The following is a 25879-nucleotide window of genomic DNA, read 5'->3' on the forward strand; positions in this document are numbered from 1 at the left end:
CCTCTTATTCTATATTCCTGCCTAGTCTTAAAAGCAAAGCTTAAGTGATTTTGAATAGGACCTGCATTTTTACTATCTTTTTGTTGAAGTCAATCCAAAACTCCTGTGTTTGCTCTGTATGAAATTACATGTGTGTGCTTTCAGTTTCCAAATGAAGGACTGTTCAGTTTCTATCCCTTGAAAAATCTTCATAAAGAAAATATCAAGCTTTGGCATAACATTGCTTACTGTAGCGAGAAATGCAGTTTAAAGTATAAACTTTACACTATGCTCAGAGGATCCTAAAAAGGATCTCACTAAAGGGACTGAAATTTTCCTTAAATCAAACATATCTTAATAAGGAAGGGTCTTATTAAATGATGCAAGAAGATGTAATGAAAATTATCTTAGAGTTGCTTTGTTTTTTAATACTAACTTTCTATTTTTCAGTTCTACTTTACTGCCCCTACTTCACTCCTCATATATCCTAGATTGCCAATTTAATATATTTGGGACAATGCCATTAATGATCTTAGCTGGAAAATATCCACTCAAATGCACGTGTCCTTTGTGAATGGAGTAATGGACCATATGCAAATAAAATATGAGAAACGGAATACTGTATATAGAGAATTCATATTACTACAGAAAGCCTGGGATGAGCCAGGTAGTCTTCCTCTAAGTAATTATGGGAATTTTTTTAGCAATACCCAGCTTTGCCTTTCTAGATTCCCTCCAATGAGATTTTAACTGTTTTTACCATGCAGGCCTATGAAACTCAGTTCAGAAGTTTGTATTGCCTTGTCAGTTCCTGCCTTTTTTTTTTTTTTTTTTAACAAAGTAAGGGGTGGGGAGTTCTGGTCTATTTTAGGTGTGAATGGGTTTGCTGCAAGAAGAGATTTTTCTTATACTGTTAGATAGAAAGATGACTTTCAGAATTCCATCCATGCTCTAATCTCTGTTTTAAATCCCTTTATTTGATTTAGTCATGTGTCCCTGGACCAGTTACTTATTTTCTTGGACCAGCATGTTCCCTATCTGTATAATGGGGATAATATTAGCATCCATGACAGGATCATGGGATTAATCTGAGGCAGTGCACAGAAAGTGCTTACATTGCCTCTGTCACATGATAAAATACTCAGTATTGGTAGCTGCAGTTATTGTCAGCATCAGACAGAATTTGTGCAGCCATCCACTTCTGTGTACAAAATGAGTTAACTGTGCTCTTTGGAGGGAAATTAAAGTCACTCTTTCTAGAAAAATGATAGCAAATATAGTGAGAAGCCTTTGTGATCAAGAGAGAGGAGATGAAAAAAGGAATTTGGTTTCATATCAGTTTTTGTTTTGTGAACTAACAATGGACTTCTCTGATGGTGTTGCACATGTTAGTGTAAACCTTTAATGAGTGTTTGCCTAAGAAACTTTGCCCTGAAAACTGAAGTCAGATGCAGTTATTTAGAGTTTGTAATGATAAGCAAATTAAATGAGAATAGACACACCTCTGAGTTAAAAGAATTGTTTATCTCAAAGGTTTATTCGGACCAGGAGTACTGTCCTTAAAAGATTGTGATAATTTAATTGGGCATAGGGGGAGTGTTAAAAAGCAATAGACCGTTTTTGACTACTTACCTTTTAGTATTCTATTTGTCCCATTTTGATTGCTTTAAAAAAAAAAACAACTGTATTTGTCCTAATACTTGTTTAATTTTTTTTAATTGCTGCTGTATTTGCAGAATTTCATTATATTCATCTCAGGGTAGTTTGAGTACAGGGCTTACTGCTTTTCCTTTAGAGCTGTTGGCGATAGCTATTTTTAAACTTAGAGGTCCTATACGTCCCTTTCCTGACATAATTTCTTTTCAATCATACTTGCTATACAAGTAATGAGTTCCACTGAAAACTTGACATGGCAGTTGCCTCATGCAGAGCATTTCAGTAGGTTTATATTTTCAGAGAGTAATTTTTGGTAAGCCATTTAAAAACTATTCAATCCATTTATCACAATTTTAATTGAGGAAATGAATTTCATTTTACTCTTATGTGGTACTAGTAGCTTCATTTTCAGAACTTGATAGAAATTACCAAAGCTATTAAAAACAATTTTTTGTAGATCAGTCCCACAAGCATCTTCAGTTTTACTGAAGTTGAAAAGCTATAAGTTTAAAAAAGGAATAGATTCATTTATTAGTTATAAGGACTATAGAACTAACAGCAGGGTTTATAAACAAATGAATTAGTCTGTACTTGTAGAAAACTTTTATTTCAACTGCTAATTGTTTTTTTCCTTTGAAATGTGCTCAGTGTGCAGGCTGTTCAAAGAAGCTAAAATGAAAGTAAAGATAAAATGGGTAATAGTTATCCTCGGTAAATACAGTTTTGGCTTGGACTTCTTGATATTAATGTGGGGGAGGGCCCAATTATGTGAATGCTAAATTTACAATTTAGTGATGGATTTTCACTCCAGATAAGAGTGGAGTTCATTTCTGAGTTCTTTGGAGATAGACTGTCCATCTTTGCTCCATTGAGACTGTTCACCGATAAAAAATGAAAACAGATGTGGATAGTTTTCGTTAGAATACCAGGTATACTTACAGGTATACGAGGGAGCGTTAGATACATGTACATCATATATTATGATATATTAATTACATTAGAATTACAGGTGTACTTTCCTTCAAAGGATAATTTTTACTCTTGCTTGAGTATGCTCAGCAGTATACCAGGAAGAGATGATAAAATCAAATTTTATGGTTGAAGTAGAATTCTTTTAAGTTTTCCAAAAAGATGGTTTCTGTGGATTGGTGTATCCAGATGTGAGGAGCTTAAGAGCATTGAAGCATTTTATCCACGGGAGAGGTATACCTTTCCTTTTGCTCTGTGTTCAGATGTCATTCAGATATCACATGATTTCATTAATAAATATGCAAGTTCTGCTTTTTACTCAGAGTGGTGTTATTCAGTATTGCCAATAATATTTTCCCCCTAACTTAAGAAAACAAGAAGCAGAGGTCCAGACCTAGGAAGCCAAGGAGGACTAGAAATGAGGAAAATGAACAGGACGGAGACTTGGAAGGCCCTGTGATTGATGAGTCTGTGCTTTCAACTAAGGAGCTGCTGGGCTTGCAGCAGGCTGAGGAGCGATTGAGAAGAGACTGCGTCGACAGGCTGCAAAGGGTAACAGCCTTCATCTGTTAGTTAAAATCCTTGTTTTGGTTTAATCTGTTAGTAGTCATTGGGAACATGTGCTTTGATGAACTATATATCCTACTTTGGCATTTAAGCACTACAAGTCAAAAGTGATACTGTTTGATTTAATGGAATTCCTTTTTTTTTTTTAGGAATTACTTTTAAAAAATGATTATTAGCATAGTGATAAAGAGGGATAGTACTATATTAACAGTTTTTAAAGTGAATGAGAAATCATCTTCTGGCCAGTTTTTGTTTACCTGTATTTTGTCTCTGTACATCTTTCTCTCTCTATGTCTCTATAAATATGTGCTTATGTGTATGTCTCTATACATCTCTTCAAATTGTAGCGACCGAGAAACTACCCTACAGCAAAGTACACCTGCAAACTTTGTGATGTTTTAATTGAATCCATTGCATTTGCTCATAAGCATATCAAAGAGAAGAGGCACAAGAAAAACATTAAGGTAAGTTTAACCCAAACAAATATGTTTACTTGTCAGTTATTACTTGTCATCTTTATGACTTTCCTTAAGATTATGGTATTAGTAATTTTGCTACTTATATTGCTGAATTTATTTTGACCAAAATACTTTATACTGGTCAGATATGTTCGCTGAGCAGTCTTGTGAATTTCCTTAGGACAGTATCAGGATGAATGAAGCCAATGGTAGGACCTAGATATATGTTCTTAGGCCAGTAATAATAAAGTAAATAATTTGCCATTGCTGTTTCTAATGTTCTTTCTTTACACTTTTTCCTTATTCCTGTCTTCCCTCTATTACTGTATGTGCATAAAGAAGTGTGTGCATGTTTGATAAGATGAAGACTAAAACAGCTAAAGTGAGAAGGAGGGCTAAGAAAAATATTCCAGAATACTGTACAGGGTGTTGTCTCTGTGAATGGTAGAAGGTAAAAACTGTGTAAGTCATTTTTAATCTCAACATTGATCTTAAAAGGAGAAGCAGGAGGAAGAGTTGCTCACCACGTTACCCCCGCCTACACCCTCCCAGATAAATGCGATTGGTATTGCCATTGACAGAGTGGTACAGGAGTTTGGCTTACACAGTGAGAACTTGGAACAGAGACTAGAAGTTAAACGTATCATGGAAAATGTGTTCCAACACAAGTTACCAGGTATTTTCTAGATTTGTTTTTCTTTTTAGCTACCTAAAAGTACCCCATTCATTTTTCCTACCAGTAGTAATTTTTGCCTAATAGAAATTGATTTGCCATGTCCTGAAGCTCTCAATTTTATTGTATATTTTTGTTTCTCCTGGCTTACCCTAAGGTAACAAAGACTTTTACATATGTTGTCATTAACCTGTCTTCATTGTGAGTTTCATTGTGTCTGTCCATTTACATGCCCCGTATTATTAGAGCACCATGGGACTCTTGTATATCTGTTTACCTTTCTATTTATTTATTTACTTTCCATCTCTAAGTTCAGTTTCTTTTTTTTTAATTGAAGTATAATTGACTTACAATATATTAGTTTCAGGTGTACAACATAGTGATACAGTATTTTTTATCATTACAAAATGATCACCACACCTTTCTACCTATTTACATTGACACAATATTTTGAGTTAAAATAAAGAAAAGTATCCTGGAGTCATTTTCAGGTTATCTGTGTCCATAAAAGTTTCTGTTTAACCGCACTTAAAAGAATTGCACCATCTAAAATGAGTTTTCAAAACTAATTTGTAAGAGATTTTGTACAGTGCAGAATTGATTTTTCCAAGTTATGTCTGTGGAGCCATGGAAAACTATTTTTTTCAAAAGCTCCACAAGTGATTCTGATCCACAGCCAGGGTTGAAATCACTATTTGAATTTATTGCCGTACCACCCATAAAACTGTTTGTTCTACTGAAAGATCATTCATATAGTATATGATTCATATTAATATATATCTGTTAAAAAAAATAAAGGGCAAGATTCTGTTCATCCCCCCCCTATATAGGTGTCTCATCCTTTATGCTGTAGACAAGTTCCTGAGAAGTCATTTGTAATTTTGATTTTTGCTATAGATTTTCATTGTAAAATTGAATGTGCTTTGTCATGGAAAACCTGTTAAAACCCAAAGGAGTTGTTTGACTTAACAAACTTGAAAGAAAAAAATACAAAGTCCCCTGATGAGAAGGGGTAATTTTTTGGCACAACAATAGTAAAACATTGGGAAAAATGCCGTAAAATAAATATAGGTGGTACACATACACACGTCTTCCTCTGAACTGTGAATCACTTGCTGCCTAACATTTTAAGTTATATCAGTGATATTATAATTATTTTCTAAACTTTTCCTAAAGGCATTATATTATGTTAAATTAAACTTTTTGTTCATAATACAGTGCGTATTCATATTGAAAACTAACTTTATGCTGATTTTTGTGATTATTGTTTTACTGAAACATGATCTTTATAGTAAATTATACCTATGTACGCTTTCAAAAAGGTGAAGTGTTTGCGTTACCTCTTCAGTATATACTATCAGGTTTACAAACGTATAACAAAGTTAGGCATCCCTTTTCAACTTCCACATTTTAAAAATCATTTCAAATAGTATTTTCTGCACAAAACACGAAATAGTAAAGTAAGTTTTAACGTGTTTTACAACTGATATGAAAAGAGTGGCTATTAAACTAAACTGCAGTCAATGCAGTGTTCCCTTTTTTTTTATTTATTTATTTATTTATTTATTTATTTATGGCTGTGTTGGGTCTTCGTTTCTGTGCCAGGGCTTTCTCTAGTTGTGGCAGGCGGGGGCCACTCTTCATCGCGGTGCGCGGGCCTCTCACTATCGCGGCCTCTCTTGTTGCGGAGCACAGGCTCCAGACGCGCAGGCTCAGCAGCCGTAGCTCACGGGCCCAGTTGCTCCGCGGCATGTGGGATCCTCCCAGACCAGGGCTCGAACCCGTGTCCCCTGCATTGGCAGGCGGACTCCCAACCACTGCGCCACCAGGGAAGCCCAGTCTTCCCTTTTAAATAAAATAAAATGAAGACAAGAGCAGAGTCACCCATTCCTGTCCTTTGCTTATGCCAGACTTGAACAGTGTTTTTCTTTTGTGTGTAGTTCTAATTGATGGTTCCATTTCTGAAATAGCAGTGTCTTGTAATAACTTTTGAGAAATTTTACTTTATTTATGACTTTTATTTATTCAATTTTTTTTGTTTTAGATTGTTCTCTGAGATTATATGGGTCATCCTGTAGCAGATTGGGTTTCAAAAATTCAGATATAAACATTGACATTCAATTTCCAGCCATTGTAAGTACAAAGTGAAATGTTAGAATTTTCACAGTGGTACAGAAATTCTTTTTTTTCCCAAATGTGAGCTATATATGGATATATTTTAGATATTTGAGGACAGTTTAAGTGTGATGTTTTTTTTCTAAAACTGCATTGTTTTTAAAAGTATAATTTTTTTCCCTAAAATTGCTGTTTTTATGTTTTCCTGCATGCCTTCAATTTTAGAGCATTTCTTTTTATTCTACAGATCTTTCATACTTTCTTCAGACACTGGTCTTCTAACCATGTGAATCTGATGGGGTTATTTAGGTCTGTTAACTTGAAAGGATTAAATTATCTTGACAAATCAACTTTCCAATGGCAGGAAAGGATTTCAGATTTCAAATTGTGTATCTATATAAACATTTATGACCTGCAAGCTTAATTTGTTCTTGAGTCTCCTCTTATATACACCCACCTTGTAAAAATAATTATGCTTTTTTTTTAAACCATCTTAATATGGTTTTTTTTTAAAGGCACAGGCTTTTTTTTTTTTTAAAGATTTATTTATTGATTGATTGATTACTATGTTGGGTCTTCGTTTCTGTGCTAGGGCTTTCTCTAGTTGTGGCAAGCGGGGGCCACTCTTCATCGCAGTGCACGGGCCTCTCACTATCGTGGCCTCTCTTGTTGCGGAGCACAGGCTCCAGACGCGCAGGCTCAGTAGTTGTGGCTCACGGGCCTAGTTGCTCCGTGGCATGTGGGATCTTCCCAGACCAGGGCTCGAACCCGTGTCCCCTGCATTAGCAGGCAGATTCTCAACCACTGCGCCACCAGGGAAGCCCAATACTTATGCTTTTAAAGAACTACACCTAGCCTAGATTTCTGGTTTAAACATGGTTCAAAAAGATGTTGATGAGTCAGAAGTTTAAAACTGGAAGGCACTTTGGTAGATTATCCATTTACTTACTGGTGGTTCCTGCAGGCCAGTTTGCAAATGGTTTATGCCCATTTACTTGGGTTGCTACTTAAAAATAAAAATGATTCCTAGTTTCCTCCCCCAGATGTTCTGTTTCACAACCTCTCATTCCTTGCCATCCCTGACTGCTATAGCTACCTGGTCAGCTGACCAATGGATTTTACTGTTCTTTTAACCTTAAATTCTGCTTAATAATTTACCAGCGTAGCAGTTATTTTGATTTCATGTCATTCATTCATTTAGCAAATATTCAGTGAGTTTGAGTATATGTCAAGCACCATACTAGGTTCTAGAGGACAAAACAGATATCATTCCTCCCTCCAGGAATTCATACGTAGGGAAGGAGATAAGTAATTATGTTTGTATAATTAATTATAATGAGAGCTATGCAGGGAAACAAGGTTCTGTGAGAGAAAATAAAAGAGTGTAGATATAGCTGCCCTGAAGGCCCCTTTGAAGGGATTACATTTAAACTGAACTCTAAAAGATGAGAATGGGTGGGGACAGTGAAAGGGTAAAAGAGTGTTTCAGCCTAAGGGCACATCATTTGCAAACAATGAGTTTGGCCTATTCAAGGTGCTAAAGGGAAAATTGTAAGGGCTGTGGTGAAGGGACCTAGAGGAAGAATAGCTTAAGATTAGGATAGAGGGGTAGTCTAGGGCCCAACATACAGGAAGCCAGAATTTCATTTTGACCTAAGGGCATTAAGAAGCCAGATTGAGAGTTTTAAGGAGGGTCACAACTAGATCTAATGTATGATTTTAAGTGGTTTTGGCTCCTGTGTGGAGCAAGGATTAATAGAGAAAGGCAAGACTAAAGTGGAGACCCCGGTAAGCAATATGTTGAAGTAGTCTCACAGAGTAAGAAGTAATATTGTTAACAGTTTGACAACCTCTAGCCACAACTTTGAGATTTGCTGAGAGGCTAATTACCTCAGGAATTAGTGAATCAGGAGTTAACTGCATAGTAGGTCTCTTTTTGCCCACACTCATCCTCTTTTTGCTCATCTCTCTGTGTCTGATGTGTGCACACAGCACAATGATTAATTCCTTTACTCTGATAGCAAGGTGCTTTCTAATTTGGAAAGGAATTTGGGTAACTTCAGATGACTGTGTATTATCTCAGTGAAGCAAAAGTACTTATGGATTATTTGATATATTCACTGATTTTATTTCCTAGATGTCTCAGCCAGATGTTCTCTTACTTGTCCAAGAATGTTTAAAGAACAGTGGTAAGGCCAAATTCTTTCCACATTTTGCTCTTAAATTTTTCTTTTGTCTATAATTTGAATATATCTTATTTCTCAAACTTTGAAAATAGGAAGTCATGTTTTTTGATTTACTTACATGGGTAATATCCAAACAAAAAACTAAAGCAAATGCCCATGAATTATTAGCAAGTTAATTAGAGTCTTGTTAGTTGTCCTACTATGCAGAATAATTATTTTGTAAGTAAAGCTTTTAGCTTGGTGATAATGTCACAATTTATAAAGATTATATTTGCCCTAGGCTGAGACTAAAAAGAATCAAAATATGTAAAATTTACTCTTGAGGGTAAAAAACTAAAAGATAATCTTTTTTATTCCATGGTTTAAATTAATACTTTACAAATAATAAGTAGTGTGGCCTAGCCCAGATGAATGAATCAACAAATAGTTGTTCCCAGTTAGGTTTATCAGTTGTCCAGAGTAATGTCCAACTGGGGCTTGACGGCTTCTGTGCTTTCCGTAGGCCTCATTAAATTGTCTCATCCCTTGAATTAGTCTTTCCCATCCTTTATGTTTTGATTGAATGAAACATTTAAACATTTCTTCTTACTTCAGTCAGTATGCATTTTGACCCCACGTATTTTAGTAGCTTTTGAAGCAATTTTTTTAACGTCCTATTCATATTTCTAATTATGTTACCCATGTAACATTTAAATGTTCTAATTCAATAATGTAGTCCTTTCTAATCAGACATTAGTTTTTCAAAATAAGGGTTTTAAATTAATGTGATTACTTGATTCTTGAATATAATACTTTTTTCCTTTTCAAGTCACTTTTATTTTGTAATCATCTCTTGAGAACCTTATTTTGTAATGGTCTTTCAAAAGGCTAAACAGATAATTCACAACTGGTACTTGTACTTTATCTAGCTGTGCTTTTAAACAAAGGCTTAGTTAACTAACCTATCTGATATTCTTTTCTTTTTCCAGACTCTTTTATTGATGTTGATGCAGATTTCCACGCTAGGGTGCCAGTGGTGGTGTGCAGAGAAAAGCAAAGGTCTCTGCTTCTTTAAGCTGTTTATTAAGTACCAACTTGCCAAAAACACTTGTACTTTACTCCATCTTAATGTCCAGTTTCTAGAATTGTAAGCTCCTATGTGGTTAATTTCACAAGCTTCCTGTTAGCATTCTCCCTCTACTGTTGGTGTTTAACGCAAGAGGAAAAAAGTGTTTTATTTTTAAAAGAGTAAAATTAGTTAAAAAGAAAAACTGTAGGAAGGAAGCATTTTGACCCATTTCAGTAAAAAACAACTCTGTCAAATAGTTACTTGCTCTAATCACCTTTATTTGCCATCCTTTTTAGAAGCATTTTAAACAGTGCTGGAAGCATTACCATTACCACTGTAAATGGGTAGTTTGTAGGCTGTAATGATTTGCCATTAGGCAGATTCCTCCAACTAGGGAAAACACTCTTGCCCTTATAAAGATGAATTCATACTCCCATTTGAAACATTTTACAGTATTCTCCTTACTTGCATTTTCCCCCAAAATAGTTTTATTATATGAAAACATGAAGTTTTAGTTCTTGAAAAATAAAGTTTACTCAGAAGACAGCTGCCCTATCTTTTTTAATCCAATATTGAGATGACCCATAAAGGTTTAGTAAGTTAGAAGTATTTATTATTAGTGTAAATTAGTTGGTGGTGGTGTAAAAGACACCTGATACCTGTATAATACTTTCTCTTTTTCCTTCCCATTCTCACCCTCTACCCCTACCAGTGGTCTTCTTTGTAAAGTGAGTGCAGGAAATGAAAATGCTTGTCTGACAACAAATCATTTAACTGCCCTTGGAAAACTAGAATCAAAGCTGGTTCCTTTGGTGATTGCATTTAGGTACTGGGCAAAGGTAGGTTTGAGTTCTTTAAATGAATGCACATTCTATGTGTGCATAAGCAGTATGCTTTGATTTTTACATGGTTCATTTAATCTTAAATGTTTGGATGCATATTTATAGACATCAAGGGAGTTGGCATCTGAGTATTAGAACAGAAATTTTAATGTGTACAGAAAGAAAAACTCAGTTTCTATTTCACTATGACATATTGCTCAAAAGATCAAAATGCTTTATGATGCTTATTAAAAATTAGTTTTGTAAGTCAAATCCCAGAGTTATGGCCCAAATGTTTACATTTTTTTTTTTCTTTTCTTTGTAGTTCTGATCCCTCACCAAACAAAAGTAAAATTTTGATGGTTTAAAAAATACCTAGAAAGCTATTTCCATATATTTGTTAGTGGAAGCAACCAGCTGGCATTTCAATGATGTGTCCTAAATCTAACATTACTCTCATCAGCTGGAGGCAAATTCAAAAACACATAGTTTGAATAACAGCAGAAGAGAATTCTGTCAGTCCCTCTCCCGTTTCCCCCTTTCTAGTGGTAGAATGGCACTCCTATTACCCTCAGAAAAATGCAACTCTCCCAGAATCTTATTTTTTTGTACAAGTCTATCTCAAACCATAATTCTTTCCATGTTAACTGTGTAGCAGGGATTTCTATGGATTTCTCAGCTGACATCCTTGGAAGCAAGTTCACTTTATTGCATGAATTTATAAGGTTGTCTGTGCTTGATCAACTTCACTAGCTAAAGCCCCCCATCCCTTAGTCTCTGTTTGGGGCTGGATCTTGTTCACATTGTCCTGCTCAATTAAGAGAGACAAAATTATGCTGCTTAAAGATTCTTGATGTAGGTTGTCTGGAAAACCTGATAAAAACGTGTGTGGATTAAGGGAAATTATGGCCACCAGTGAAAAGTCAGTTTAGAGCGCAGGACTCCCACAAGTGGGTTAAGAAATCATTTTCTGCAGATCAAGAAAATATACTCATCACAATATTCCTACCTTTGTACCATATGAATCAAATACACTGTAAATAAACCAGGTCTTTGCTGAGGAAAAAACAATGTCTAAAAGCATTTATAAATGAAGCTGCAGCTTCATAAGATGAATCTCATCAATAGTAAGTACATTACTCTCATGTGACCCACCAAGTGTTTACATTTTAACTAGTTCCCGGAAGTGATTTCTCAGGCACAGGAAAGTTTGAGATAAAGCTTCTCATACCATTTCCAGTAATATACCCAGAGACTCCCAAAAAATGAAAGCCACTATCTAATCTTGCTTTACATTTCTACAGTGTTTTAAATATGGTATCCTATTGAAATGCTCAAATAAGCATGAGAGCATCTAACACTTACCCAAAATGTAAGGTCCCATCATGATTATAAAATTGAGATTCTGTGTAGAGAAAAGCCAAAGCTTTACCGATTAAGACATGGCAATAACAATACGTAGTTCCTGTTGCTTGGGTCCAGGACCCAGCAGGGACAGAGGATGTCCCACTCTTAACTGGGTGAATTGATAATCACAATGTGCTATCCTTTGAAAGCAGCCTCCTACTTCATCACTAAGTAGGCCATGCTTTCTAAGTTGTTATTTCTGCCAGCGCTAATGAGTTTGCCTACATTCTCCCCTAATCACCTTTCTGACCAAAGCATGCATTTTCAAGGTAGTAGCTAAGGGTGAGGGGACCGTTAAACTGAGCAAAGCCAGTTGGCTTACAGTTGGAATTGAACCATCATTTTGACTTCATTAACAAGTTTTTGAACCAAGTGAATGGATTTACCATGGATATCAAAAAAATAAAACAGCAAATGTTATTTTTAGGGCCCTTCACAAATGAGTTTAGTTAACAAAATGAAAAATTTGAAATTGAAACTGTCACTCAAAACCACAGTATGTGGTTACCCCAAAAGTACAAGGAAGTACTTTGTCACTGTGGAGTTTTATTTGGAGGGGTAAATCATTTGACACACGGAAATGAAGTAACAGGTTTTAGACCAAATTGCGTAAATGACAAGTTTACAAAAGAATGTACTTTTAGACAAGTACAAAAGAATGCTTATCCTCTTTTCTCTCATTTGTAGCTTTGCAGTATAGATCGCCCTGAAGAAGGAGGTTTGCCACCTTATGTGTTTGCCCTGATGGCCATTTTCTTTCTTCAACAGAGGAAAGAACCCCTTCTGCCTGTTTATCTAGGATCATGGGTATAAAACTTTTTTGCTTATATAGCTGATACTGATTTTATTACAGGGCCACAATCCCTTGTGTATAATTTCAGAGTCTAAAAACCTAACCAGAACTGACATGAATTTATTTATCCTACTATTGTGAATATTCATACCTTTCACTGCTGAAATATTAATGTATTTGACTCAGGATGCTGCCCTGTACTCTGCTTAGGGACACTGTTACTTTTCTAAACTGAAAAAACTCTTGATTTATGGAACACATGATCTTGAGGTTTTCAGACAAGAGAATGTGAACCTATATTATCATTTGGTACACACTTTCTTTGGGTACAGTTTTATAATTTGATACTTGAATTTATATATCACCTCCAGACAGACTGTAGGAAGCTTTTGGTTCTCTATCACTTACTTTCTATTTCTAGTCTTTTACCCTGTTCCCTGTGAAACAAAAGAAAATATAAGTGCTGAAATTGCTACCTATACCACAAGATGCAGAACTTAGTAGTCACCTCTTGAATAATATTTTGCTATAATCTTTAAGATGAATTAGACTTCAGTAATGTGACCATTCTTTCTTTCTGGATAACTTAAAGTTGAGCTGATTTATTCAAATAGTAAGATTTAAGAAGAAGCCATCTCAAAATCAAAATGAAGTTATTCTCATTCTCTTGGAAACCTCACTGTTAATCCCTGGGTGTTTATCTTGATAAAAATCTTATGTGTACACTTACTTTATAAAAAGGCTCACTGGGTGAAAGCTTACTTTGGTACATCCAGTATTTTAACTAGTCTTCTTAGCGTACGCAGGATTCTCGTCATTTAAGGAGAAGATGTTCTAGAGCAGTAGCCCTTAATTATGGGTCTATTAAAAAAAAAATAAGATTTTAAGGAATTTTTTCTTTGTACTTAGTAAGTTGAGAATTAAGCAGGGACCTTTGTCTGCCAGGCCCTGAGAATAAAGACTAAAGCAGAATAAGTCCTATATAAACTCTGTCTTGGCATTAGGGATTGCAGTCCGCTGTGCTGCGACCCAGTTGCCTAAAGGGAGCTCTCTTTGTGCTTGTGATACTGAAATGAAAAAATTGAGGGTATCCTTGCTAGTCTATTCTCCTGGTAGAAAAAAGGGTGAGAGAACAAAGTCAACCCTTTGTTGATAAATAACCATTTTCATCAGAGCCAAATAGGATTCTGTGAAAGTCTTTGAAGTTTTCTTTTCACTTTGATCCAAGATAGACAGGAGTTTAAGATGGAAGCAAACCAGTTGGACTCCTATGCCAAACAAAAAGCCTTAGAAGAGGTTGGATGCATTGCCATACTCACTAATGTCTTAGTAAAATCTGCCTTTTCTTGTGCCCTCATCATCTCTAAAGTATGCATCTGTCACTGATGTGAGGATGCAGTAAAAATAAATAAATAAAGTGCTTCTATTCTGGTGATGGGATTCTCCTCAGGATTTGCTTAAGAGTAGCATGAATACCCTTTCCTATGGCCAGTGTATTATTTCCTCGGCAGTAGTACTGGAAGTTCTCTAAGGTGACACAGAATTTGGTTTTGATTATACCATTTATTTATTTAAGATTTAATAACAGAACAAGTATGTGGTGGCCAAATACTAGATTGAATTCTGTGTATCAAGTACGGCAAACTCTGCTGCCTGAACCAAAGTGATCTGTAGCTTTCAGCATTTTAAACTAGTCAAGTATCAGTGTGCTGGCTTCTGCTAGGGTCTTTAAGTCAAAAATATGAAGCAAGTGAGAGAAAAGAAATTCAGTGCCTTGTTCATGCCAGATATTTTATATCACTATTTCTGCAGAAAATCTATTGAGAACCTCAAAATTCTGTGCATGAAAGTATCTAAACTGTTAACTCCTTCAAAATTTTTAAAGCACTCTGTATGTTAGTCATTGTACTAGGCCCTGAAGGTAATACACAGATGAATAAGACTAAATTCTCTGTCAAGAAGTTTAGAGTATTGTATCTCTGTGCTCAGATCTGTGTTTTCAAAAATCTTTCAGCCATTCTCTCCCAACCTACTCAGATGTCTTCCATGTTGGAGATTATCTCTCTGACCTTTTACTCCCAATTAAAATTCCCATTTATTATCGTTAGATATTGATATGTGAGTTGTGAATGATGAATAGGCTTAACCCTGTGTTCTTAGCATCTTTTATCCCCTACAACAATATTTTACTAGTCTCCTAGTAGATATTATTTGGAATCTTCCTTATTTTAGATTATGTAAACGTAACCCTTAGGAAACAGTTATTTACACTTTAAAAATGCCAGATAATATAGTAGAAAGAAGAGTAGTGTTAAAGTTTGGCAGCCCTGAGATTCACCCAGGATTTGCCAGTTAAATCCTTGTGACCTTGAACAGGTTATTTAATCTCTGAGCCTTGGTGAAAGACTCATCTGCAAATTTTTGAAATGAGATCAGGAATGTAGAGTTCCTGGAACTCTACAGGTAGGAGAACAGATGTAGTCCTTTTCCCCTTAAATAGAAAGGCAAGTTCCACTTACGGTATGTAGGCGTGAACTCCTAAAACAAGTGATCCTTCTGGAAATAACAGCTATAAATTCTCAACAAAATACATAAAACAACAACGTGAAGGCTCTGGAGACTGAACAAATGCAAACAGACTTTGGAAAGAAGTCAAAACCTGTAGCAAGTGACCAACACAGAGTGAGTTTCTGTTTTTCAGTGGCTTTACCCCTGAAGGCAACCCTGGTAGAAAAACCAGCCCTCTTTCTGGCCAGAGGAACTAAGGCCACCAGATAATAAGGGGAAGAAAAAACAGAAAGGGAAGAGATAGAGAAGTGGAACCCTTAATTCTGTGTGGGAACTCAGTACATCACTGACTGACTTCTGAACCAGTCCAGCGTGCCATATAAGGAGATTGGAAGTCATTACTCTACCCTCACAAAAAGAAAAAAACTGAACATGCTGAAAATCAACAGCTCTTTTTAGATCCACCAGAGAATTGAGGTCATGGGGAAAACCACTGCCCCCAAAATTGGAGAGACAGGCAAATATATAACTTGTCAGAGCAGAAGCCCAGGAACAGAATCCTGCCCATGGAACGGCCACCAGGATAGGAAAACATGGACTCTGATTCTGGAGGCTCAGTTTGGATAAGCTTGAAAGTGAAAAACAATAGGGGGGCCAGTCTTAGGGGGCTGATTTCATGAGTTTTATCTCCAAAAATGCCCACCAGGTTCTCAGAGTAAAGATCTAAGAAAAATCCCCTTTGAGGGAAAAGCTAGCCATTTTGAAATTGCCTGGAGCATTCTGCTGTTAGAAACAAAAGCCTGCCCTCAAGGGAAACTGTCTTACCAGAGCCTAACCACCTTGAGTTTTATCAGGGCCTAACTGACCTGGGGAAAGGAAAAATACCAACTCCAACCCTCTGTAGTTCCGGTCTCACCTCAGGTGGGCAGGACTGAGAAGCACTTTGTGAAGGTCACAGCCCAGGACCACAGTCTCACTACAAGACTGAGACCTGAACATAGGACTATAGACTGCTTCCCCTCCCCTCACACCTTACTACAGCATCATTAGGCCTCCAGTGTAATAATGGGATTACAACAGACAGACCTCATATAAGAAGAAATCTCTTGGGAAACCCAAGAGCAATACAGGAGACAAAAAACAAGGATACCAGCATAAGTTATAGCCCCTTGACATCTACAGCTACAACAAACAGTACATAGCCTGACTCCTAGCCAGGTAAAAGAAAACCTCACACCACAGGCCTATCTTTTACCCAGCTTTCCACAAAAAAATAACAAGGCATACTAAAAGTCAAAAAACATAGTTTGAAGAAACAGAGCAAACATTGGAATTATCAGACCAGGAATTTAAAAAACAAGAATATGCTAAGGGCTCTAAAGGAAAAAATGGTCAACATGCAAAAACAAATAGGTAATATAAGCTGAGAGATGAAAACTCGAGGAAAGAATCAAACAGAAATACTAAAAATCAAAACTAACAAAAATGAAGAATGCCTTTGATGGATTCATCAGGAAACTGGACAAAGCTGGGGAAGAAATCAGTGAGCTTTATCCAATGGAAACGTCTCAAACTGAAAAGCAAAGAGGAACAAAAGAATGAAAAAGAAATGGAACAGAATAGCTAAGAACTGTAGGACAATTACTAAGGGTTGTAATGTATGTATAATGGGAATACCTGGAGAAGAAGAAAGAGAAAGAAACAGAAGAAACAGTTGAAGTAATAATGACTGAGAATTTTTAAAATAAATGACAGACCTATAAACCATACAGGTGAAGCAAACTGGAAACAGTTAGGAGCCAAGGCTTACTAAACTGAGCTGAGGTTGGAGCTGCTGTCTACCAGAGATGTGACAATCTGCATTTTGTCTAAGCGAGTTAATTACCTATAAAACAAAAGTAGCTACACGTATTGGAGTAACATAAAGAATCCAGAATTTTCACAATACATTATAGTATCACAATATCCAGAATACAATCCAAAAATACTCAACAATACAAAGAGCCAAGAAAATGGGACACACGCTCAAGGGAAAAGAAATCAACAGATGCCAAGCCCAAGATAAGATACCAAAGACTTTAAAAGCAGTTATTATAACTGCTCCATGAGACAAAGGAAATACACTTGCAATAATTTGAAGAGATAGAGAATATCAGCCAGAGAATTAGGAAATGTAAAGAGAACCAAATGGAAATTTTAGAAGTGAAAGATACATTATTTTAAATTAAAAAAATTTACTGGATGGGCATCATAGCAGAGTGGAGGTGACATAGGAAAGAGTCAGTAGATATGAAAATAGATAAGTAGAAACTAAAGAAGAAAAAAAAGTTTGAAAAAAAAAAATAAGCCTCAGGGACTTGTGGAACAATTTCAGAAAAATCTAACCTAGGGGTAGTTTGAGCCCCAGAAGGAGAGGAGCAAGAGAAGGGGATAGAAAAAAATAAAGTTTCACAAATTTGATAAAAAGACAAACTTACAGTCTCAATAAGCCAAGTAAACCTCAAGTAAGATAAATTCAAAGAGAAGCATGCTTAGCACATCATAGTCAGACTGCTGAAAACCAAAAATAAAGAGCAAAACTCAAAAGCAGCCGGAGAAACACCTTACATAAGATGAGAAAGGTAAATAAGTACATGTCAAGTGGCGGTAATTCTCTGAGGAAAAATAAACCAGGGTAGGCACGACAGAGAGTGAAAGAGGAGGAGTTATTTAGAGTCAAAGATATTTGAGCAGAGCCTGAATGTGTTCCTCACTGCATGGGTTAGCTGATTTAGGGAGAAGAGCCTTCCAGGCAGAGGGAATAGCAGGCGTCAGCTCCAAGCCAGGAGGACAGATCGAGAAGATGAGTCAGAGAAGTAGCAAAGGACCAGATTCCCTAGGCCCTAGAAAAGACTGAATTTCATCCTGAGTAAGAAGGAAACTGTCATGAGCAGGGGAATGACATGATGTCTTCTGTTTTAGGACTGCTCTGTCTGCTAAACCAAAGAAGTAGTCCATTTGATGTGGAAATACATTGGGGAACTGGGGCTACCACAGACACACCCCACCCCACAATTCATTATGTACATTAACCTGTCTAAAAGGCTGTGATAAATCCCTTTGTACCTACAGTAAAGAAATCTGTTCACATTTGTTCCACATTTCTTAGACCTTTTGAGCCTAGACTTTTCTTTAGCATCTTAACAGTGTCAAAAGAGACACTTTATATTGATTAAACACTTACTATATGCCATACCCTGTATCTGAATGCTTTGTGTCCATTATTTTATTCCATAACTATCCCATGAAGGAGATTCTAGTGTTATCCCTTTTTACAGGAGCCTGAAACCTAAAGAAAATGAGGACCTTACTGAAGGTCTCACAGCTAGTACATGAGGGAGTGAGATTTGGGCCCAGGTGGTTTTATTCCAGAACCATGACTTTAGGCCTAGGCCATATTGCCTTCTCTTAGACTATTTACTAAAGAATTATTTCCAAAAATCACCAATTCTTTTGCAAATCAAAACTGTGATTTTTCCTTTAAATTTACAGATGTCTCAAAGATACTCCTTTTATAAAAAAATACCTTTTATATTTTCAGTGAACTCAAGTATGTTACTTTTCATTTCTTCCAGGATTAATATGCTCTGATTGATATAAAATCGTCTCTGCCTTATAATAGTATGTGTCTGATTTTTCCCAGATTGAAGGATTCTCGTTAAACAAACTGGGGAATTTCAACCTTAAAGAAATTCAGAAAGACTCTGTGGTCTGGGAGTACACTGATAATGCTGCAGGGGACGCAGCCTCAGCAAAAGAAGAGGCACCAAAAGAAATGCCCTTTAAAAGGGGACAGGTCTGTTCTCCCTTGTTTCTAGTTTTACCGTCTATTTTTCATTTGTTGTTAATTGTGGAGTTTATGAGTTACTCAGTCTTCCTCTCTTCTTTCCTCAACTATCTTAACTATTTCGTGGCTGTTTCATTTCCTAGTCTATTCAGTCCTTTGAATAGACAAGTAATGAGAAAAGGTAAAATTCAAATCATTGAATCCACAGTTATTTATGTGGTTTCTTCTGTGTGCAAGGAGCTATGAAAAAGGCTGGGAATTCAAAGGTAAATTCCCATCGGTCCTCTAAGAGCTTAGGTCTTAGATAGTATTATGAGGTTTAAATATCTGAAAAGTTAACTAACCTCAAATTACTAAAATAACAGTGACTAAGTCTGTGGTCTAGTGTACTTGTCCATATCCATACCATTAGGGGTGGGCAGGAGAATTTATGCACAAGGAAAGAATTGCCATTAGAATTTCAAACAAAAATCTGAACAATGTAATTATACTAGCAATAACAATAGGATTCTGACCCAAATTGGTAAATGGTCCTTGACTCCATGAGCTTCCCCATAACCCTTTGAGGTAAAATGACAGTAATACCCACAAAATGCTTCTGAGACCTGGATTCTAATCCTAGCTCTTCACAAACAGGTCACGTCACTCTTTTAGTCCTTATTTACTTATGCCTAAAATGAGGAGATAACGGTGAATCATACGTTCTCCAGGTGTGTTTTCTGGAACCCTTGAGAGTTGAGGGGAAGAGAGTGGGGGCGGCACTCTACCCCTGCTGCTGCCAGAACGCGCTGCTGGCACCAGTTTTCTATTGGGTTCCGGGAGTGGCTGAAAGCACAGGCTGTGGAGCCGGGATATTTGAATTGACAAACACAAACGCAGCTCTCCCACTTCCTAGCTGTGTGTCTCTGGGCAGGTGACTTAATCTTTCTGTGCCCCAGTTTCCTCACCTGTGAATGGGGATGATATTGGTACCCTCTCATAGAGTCACTGATCTATAGAATGCTTCACTCAGTGCCGAGCATGTGGTGAGCACTCAGTAAATGCTAGTTGCTAGTCCTATTTTATTTGAGAAAGAAAGTGTTCTCTACGTTAAAAAAGCAGAAACAATAACAACAACAACAAAAAGTGTAAGTACCACTAGTCTAGATATGTCAAAGGTCTCTTAAGTTCCATGTTATGATATTATCAAGTCATTTCAGTGAGATGCTTAAAAATCCGTAGTAATGCTGAATATATGGATAAAGAGGTGAGATCTAATGAAGCTTTCCATTTCTGGGGGTTTCTTTGTGTCCTCAACTATAGTGTGTGGGACCTAGACAACTTCCATTTTTAATCAGTTTTGCTTTGTAAGTCCACCTAATAACTTTATCTTATTCCACAGAACCTTTGTGGTTAAGATTTAGTGAATAAGTATGTGGCATTAATAAAATACCATACCACTTGTTTTGAAGCTTGATATAATAAAGTACGATTGGAAACAAATTTGTATACCCTAGAAGGAAAAGCTATTGCTGAAAGTCCAATTAAATACTTTATCTTTACGTTTGAATGCTAATTGGAGAGATAAATCATGCTGCCACTTCTGAAATTGAGACCTCGACAGCGTCGAAATTGCGTGGTGTGGTGAAAGAACACTGGACTGGGATCTGGAGACATTGTCCTCATTTTGCTCCTGACGAGCATTGGGACCTTTGACAAGTCACTCTTTGGACTTCAGTTCCTTCTCTTGTAGCATATGGGAGTTGAACTAGATTACCTCGTAAGAGCATCTTACAGTTGTGACGTTGTTTCAATGGTATATGGATTTCTTGTATTTAAAAAGACTATACCTAAATGAAAAAATACAGAGAGCAGCCAGTCTGCCAGATGCTTTCCCTTGTTTCTGATTTAATCCTCATAACTATCCTGTGTTATAGGTGGTATCATCCCTACTCTGCAGATAATGGTAGCGACCATTTTTTGAACATGTGTGCCAGGCACTGTGCTAAGCTCTTAACAGACACTCTCTCACTCAGTCCTCCCAACAACCCTATGAGGTGGGTACTGTGATCCCCATTGTTCAGATGAGGAAACTGAGGCTTAGTTAGACAGCTTATATACATACCTTCACCAGGATCAGACACAGCCAGTAAATGGCAGAGCTGGATTTGAAAGCTAAGCATGTCCCCCTCCAAAGCCAGTTCTCTTAGCCTCTGTGCTATACTGCCAATCCAAGAAAGAAGAAGCTAAGTCACAGAGCAGTTAAGATCTGTGAAGTGGCAAAATTGTATTTGGACCCATTTTTTTCTTTTCCAAGTCCTTTGTACTTTCCACTATATTCCATCACAGTATGTCCCAACTTGTCATGAGTCTGTGAGTGGAAAACTTAGTATTAATTTCTGATATCAAGAGTTATTTGTTTGACTTTAAAATCAGTTGCTACTGGCAGATTCAATGAACTTAATGTAGCTTCTCAGAGCAAGTGAGAGGAGTGTTTTTCCTTTTGCTCTGTGCCTCTAGCTGCAGCCCGTTTCTGTGTGTAACTGTGTAAAGGCACCCTCCAGAGGCAGGAACAGGGAGAGCTCAGTGCCCAGAGTAGTAGCCATCAGGGCACAGTTCTCTCCACCTGCCCTTAAGACTTCAAAATAAGGAGTGCTGCCTGGTTACATAAAACTGCCCGTCTATTCCTATGACAATGACTAGGTTTTAACATACTTTAATCCTGGGAGTTCAGTGAAGGAATGCTGCTTTCCCACAATCAAAATAGAACCTAGAATGTGGTTATCTAGATAGGCTGTCAAATTCATATCTTTGCTAAGGTTTTTCAGATTTTTTTAATTTGATGCTTGAATGATCTCTTATTTTTCAGATTGTACTGACATCTGAAATAACCTGTATGTTTTCTCTTTGCTGTTAATAGGTATCATTAATATTTGATTTAAAACACCAGCCTTCAGTACCAGTTGGGCAGCTCTGGGTGGAATTGCTTCGATTCTATGCTTTAGAATTTAATTTGGCTGATTTAGTGATAAGCATCCGTGTCAAAGAATCGGTATCTCGTGAATCAAAGGATTGGCCCAAAAAGCGCATTGCCATTGAAGGTACCTCAAAATGTTTATCTTTAATTTCCCCACCCCACCTTTTTTTTAAGGTGTCAGTCTAACAGCATGCTTTTTATTTCAGTCTTTTTTCAGCTCCTACATGTAAGGTAGGCCTGACCCCAAAAGTGAAATAGATAGCTAGAATCTTGCATGTGTTACAGTGAGTCATTCCAAGGGACCAAATTGTTCATCCTGGGTTTTTTAAGTGCTGCAGTAAAACATCTTAATCACTTAAGCAACTAAAAGAATGGCTGGCTGTGTCCTTATTTTCTTTGTAAATTGCTTAACAACTTTAAATGCTTAAAAAGTCTTTTCCGAGTGATGTGTAAATCCCGCTTTCCTCTTTGCTGTTCTCATTTCTGGATTTTTAGATTCACTCCTTTCATGGATTGTTGTTGATGTTGCTTAGTTTTACAAAGGTTGAGGAAAAAACCTTTTCTCATGAAAAATAACATTCTTCATTGGATTCCTCTCCATAGAGAAAAAGGATAGTTATTTTTGGAATATCTGCAATAACATTTAGAACTTATTCATATAAACACCTTTTCTCTTAAAAAAAACACTTAAACTCTTAAATGAGTTAAGGTTCATGTAACTGAAACCATTGTATAAAAGACATACTGATGTGCCCTGTAGATTTCATTAAATGTACGAGATCTTCTCAGCTTTACAAAGTCAGGAGGTGGAAACCCCACTAGAAATCTTAATTCTCCTCCTTCAGATAATTTAAAGAACCTCCTAAATGGAATTCTCTTATTTTTGCTTGATTTTTTTCAAGCCTTATATTGCATAAGAGGGTTTTTTGCATTTTGCATAAATTCTGTGTGCAGTCATGGGGATCTCACATTTTTAAACCCTCCCCTGCAGTTTCTCTGGCTCAGCTCTTCTGGCCAATTGCCTAACCTGCTGGAGTTCTAGGGGAGGAGAAAAGATTGAGAGAAGTGGTGTCTCCTCCTGGTGCCTCCCTCTCGCCCCTGAATTCAGTCCAGCCAGTTCAGTGATGGGGCTTCCCAGGGCAGAAGAGTGGAGGTAAGCTCTACAAACCGCAGGGCCTGGCTGAGTGGGGAGGCTGAGCACTCAGCAGAGCCTGGCGGGAAGACCTCGCTTCCCGAGGGCACAAGAGCCACACTGATGACATCTTTTTTTTTTTTTTTTTTTTTTTTTTAACCTCCGCAGTCACAGAACAGAATAGGGAAGGGGTACTGGTTCTGAACAGAATGGGTTCTCTTCAGAGAGAAGATGTTTAAGAAAGCATTTCTTTTCGTTTTTAAACTGTATCTTCTTACTCCCCATCCCCAGTTTTTTAAAAAGCATATGATACATGATAAATTTTACTGTTGCTTACTTGTTGTCTTTATCTATAGCAGGCTAATTTTTAAAACATGAAGTGTATGAAGTAGCAGATTTTTTTTTTTCATTACAGATCCCTACTCTGTTAAAAGAAATGTGGCAAGGACCCTAAATAATCAACCTGTGTTTGAATATATACTTCATTGTTTAAGGACAACGTATAAATATTTTGCTCTTCCACACAAAATTACAAAATCCAGCCTTCCAAAGCCTCTGAGTACTGATACCTGTACTTCCAAACATTCTAAAGAAGTAGCAAAACGTGATCCAGATGTACAAGCAGAAGGTGATAAACTCAAAACCTCAGTTTTGGCTCAAGGTCCTGGTGCTGCCAGTTTAACTGCAAGCACCTGCAAGGTACAGTCACTGACTCTTAAAGAGACCGTTGAAAGCTTTGAAAGCCCATCAACAGGGGAAATGGGAAACACACACGTCAGTGTCCACCTGAAAAACTCAGACTGTATCAAGGCAGAGGTCACTTGTGATGACTCTGAGCATGTTAAAGTACATCATCAAGAAACAGGAAGTAAAGATGAGAAAGAAAAATGTGGACTGGAGGGCAAGCATCCTTTGACTGCTGGTGATCAAGCTTTAAGTAGTAGCAGATGTGGAGAGCTTGTCGTCTGCGGCCGCCCAGGAAATAACGAGACCGATGGCACTTTGGATTTAAAAGGCTTCGAAAATCCTACAGCTAAAGAGTCTGACGAATTTGCTACTGTAGCTGACAAGGCTGATGTTGATGAAGAAAGCATTGAAGGTACAGATGAACTCGGAGATGCTCTAAGCCACTTTACCCCGTCAAGACAGGGCCAGACATCAGGAGTCATTCACTCTGATGAAGAAGAGGAGGAGGAAGAGGAGGAGGAGGAAGAACCCAGGCTCTCCATTTCCCGAAGGGAAGATGAGGGTGACGTGGCTAATGAAGATGAGTTAGACAACACCTACACTGGATCAGGGGATGAGGATGCCCTGTCTGAAGAGGACGAGGAATTTGGTGGATCTGCTAAGCGTGAAGACTTGAAAGAATGTGGAAAACACCAGGTGGATGGAAATCTACTAATGGAACTTAATAAAATCAGTCTTAAAGAAGAAAATGTATGTGAGGAAAATTCAACTGCGGATCACTCTGATTTCTTCTATGAATTTAGTAAACTCACCTTCACCAAAGGCAAGGTAATCAGTGCCACTCCTAGACATGGCACTAGGAGACTTGAAAGAGTTTTAATGCATGTACTTTCGATTTTTGTGTACTAAAACAGGGCTCTCCCCTCTTGGTAGTGGTTAACAAGTTGCTCTTTCACTCCAGTGCAACCACTAGGTCCACTTCCCTCCTTAATCTCTTAGGAATTTGCAGAGGAGAAAAGTAATGCTGTTGGTAGTAAAAATAACTGCCTTTTTCTCCTGAGTGTACCAAAAGGGTGTCCCCATCTCAGATACTTTGGAGTGGCCACACCATTATATTTTCATTCCTTTGGAATGTGAGAAGTAGAATGTGTACTTTGGAAAAAAAGATTCAAGACCCCTTTATTTGGTAAATAAAGTTTTATCTTAAATCTTATATTATTTGCTTTGCTGTCTTCCTGCAGTCTCCCACAGTAGTATGCAGTTTATGCAAACGAGAGGGTCATCTAAAGAAGGACTGTCCTGAAGACTTCAAAAGAATCCAGCTGGAACCTTTGCCACCATTAACACCCAAATTTTCAAATATCTTAGATCAAGTTTGCATTCAGTGTTATAGTAAGTTATTAACATTTCTTTTGATTTGTCAGAATAGTAAATTGGCATTTTCTCAAGAGTTACCTGAACCACTAACCCGTTAGCTTCATTACAGATAGGGGCTAAGTCTGTTCCATTCTCCATCGTGTCCACAGTGCTCTGTGTATCCTGTTCCATTTGGGACATGCAATAAAAAAATTGTTAAAGAAAGACACGGAGGGAGAATCTTTTAAGTCTTAAGACTGGAGTACTGTCATTTCCTGACTGGTATTCCCTGAAATGTTTTTCTAGGTGCCTGCCATTAATCGTATTTCGTCACAGGAAGTATTCCATAGGTCAAGTAGGGAATAACTATATCCTGCCCCCTCCCGTAGAGGTTTTCAGGGCACATTAGCATAATAAAGTCTTCTGAGAAATGCTATGGTAAAGAACTTATTTAACTCTTTAGTCTTATGTAACTCTTTTCCAAAATTTGAGCGTAGAATACTTTTCAATTAATGCTAATTAATAACCTTTATAACAGCCCTTTAAGGAACACCAGTTTGGGGAAGTGTTGGTATACAGAGATATAAAGTTCTACAAGAAAAAAACATTCGATGGAGAGGCATGGCAGCTGCTTAGAGTGGAAGAATGTGGTACATCACATTGCTGCACCTTGAGATTTCTGTCTGTGCCAGAAAACACTTATTCTTAATTAGGGATTTCTTTTTTAAACCTCTTCAGAGAG

At 37.1% G+C, this 25879-nt stretch overlaps 1 protein-coding gene across 10 annotated transcripts in view; it reads left to right on the forward strand.

Moving 5' to 3' along the window:
* TUT7 (terminal uridylyl transferase 7) overlaps positions 1-25879 on the forward strand; it is a 60397-nt gene that overhangs the window by 2936 nt on the left and 31582 nt on the right. For all 10 annotated transcript variants that reach the window (XM_082401113.1, XM_082401111.1, XM_082401120.1 and 7 more), the window contains exons 3-14: positions 2975-3156; positions 3519-3635; positions 4128-4305; positions 6347-6435; positions 8555-8606; positions 9572-9641; positions 10364-10490; positions 12567-12686; positions 18863-19015; positions 21906-22086; positions 23510-24609; positions 25023-25173. In XM_082401113.1, the coding sequence (XP_082257239.1) occupies positions 2975-3156; positions 3519-3635; positions 4128-4305; positions 6347-6435; positions 8555-8606; positions 9572-9641; positions 10364-10490; positions 12567-12686; positions 18863-19015; positions 21906-22086; positions 23510-24609; positions 25023-25173 (2520 nt within the window). The remainder of the gene's footprint in view (positions 1-2974; positions 3157-3518; positions 3636-4127; positions 4306-6346; positions 6436-8554; positions 8607-9571; positions 9642-10363; positions 10491-12566; positions 12687-18862; positions 19016-21905; positions 22087-23509; positions 24610-25022; positions 25174-25879) is intronic.

Source organism: Balaenoptera borealis (genome assembly GCF_965194805.1).
Source record: "Balaenoptera borealis genome assembly, chromosome: 8".
In the NCBI taxonomy this organism is placed as follows: Eukaryota; Metazoa; Chordata; class Mammalia; order Artiodactyla; family Balaenopteridae; genus Balaenoptera; species Balaenoptera borealis.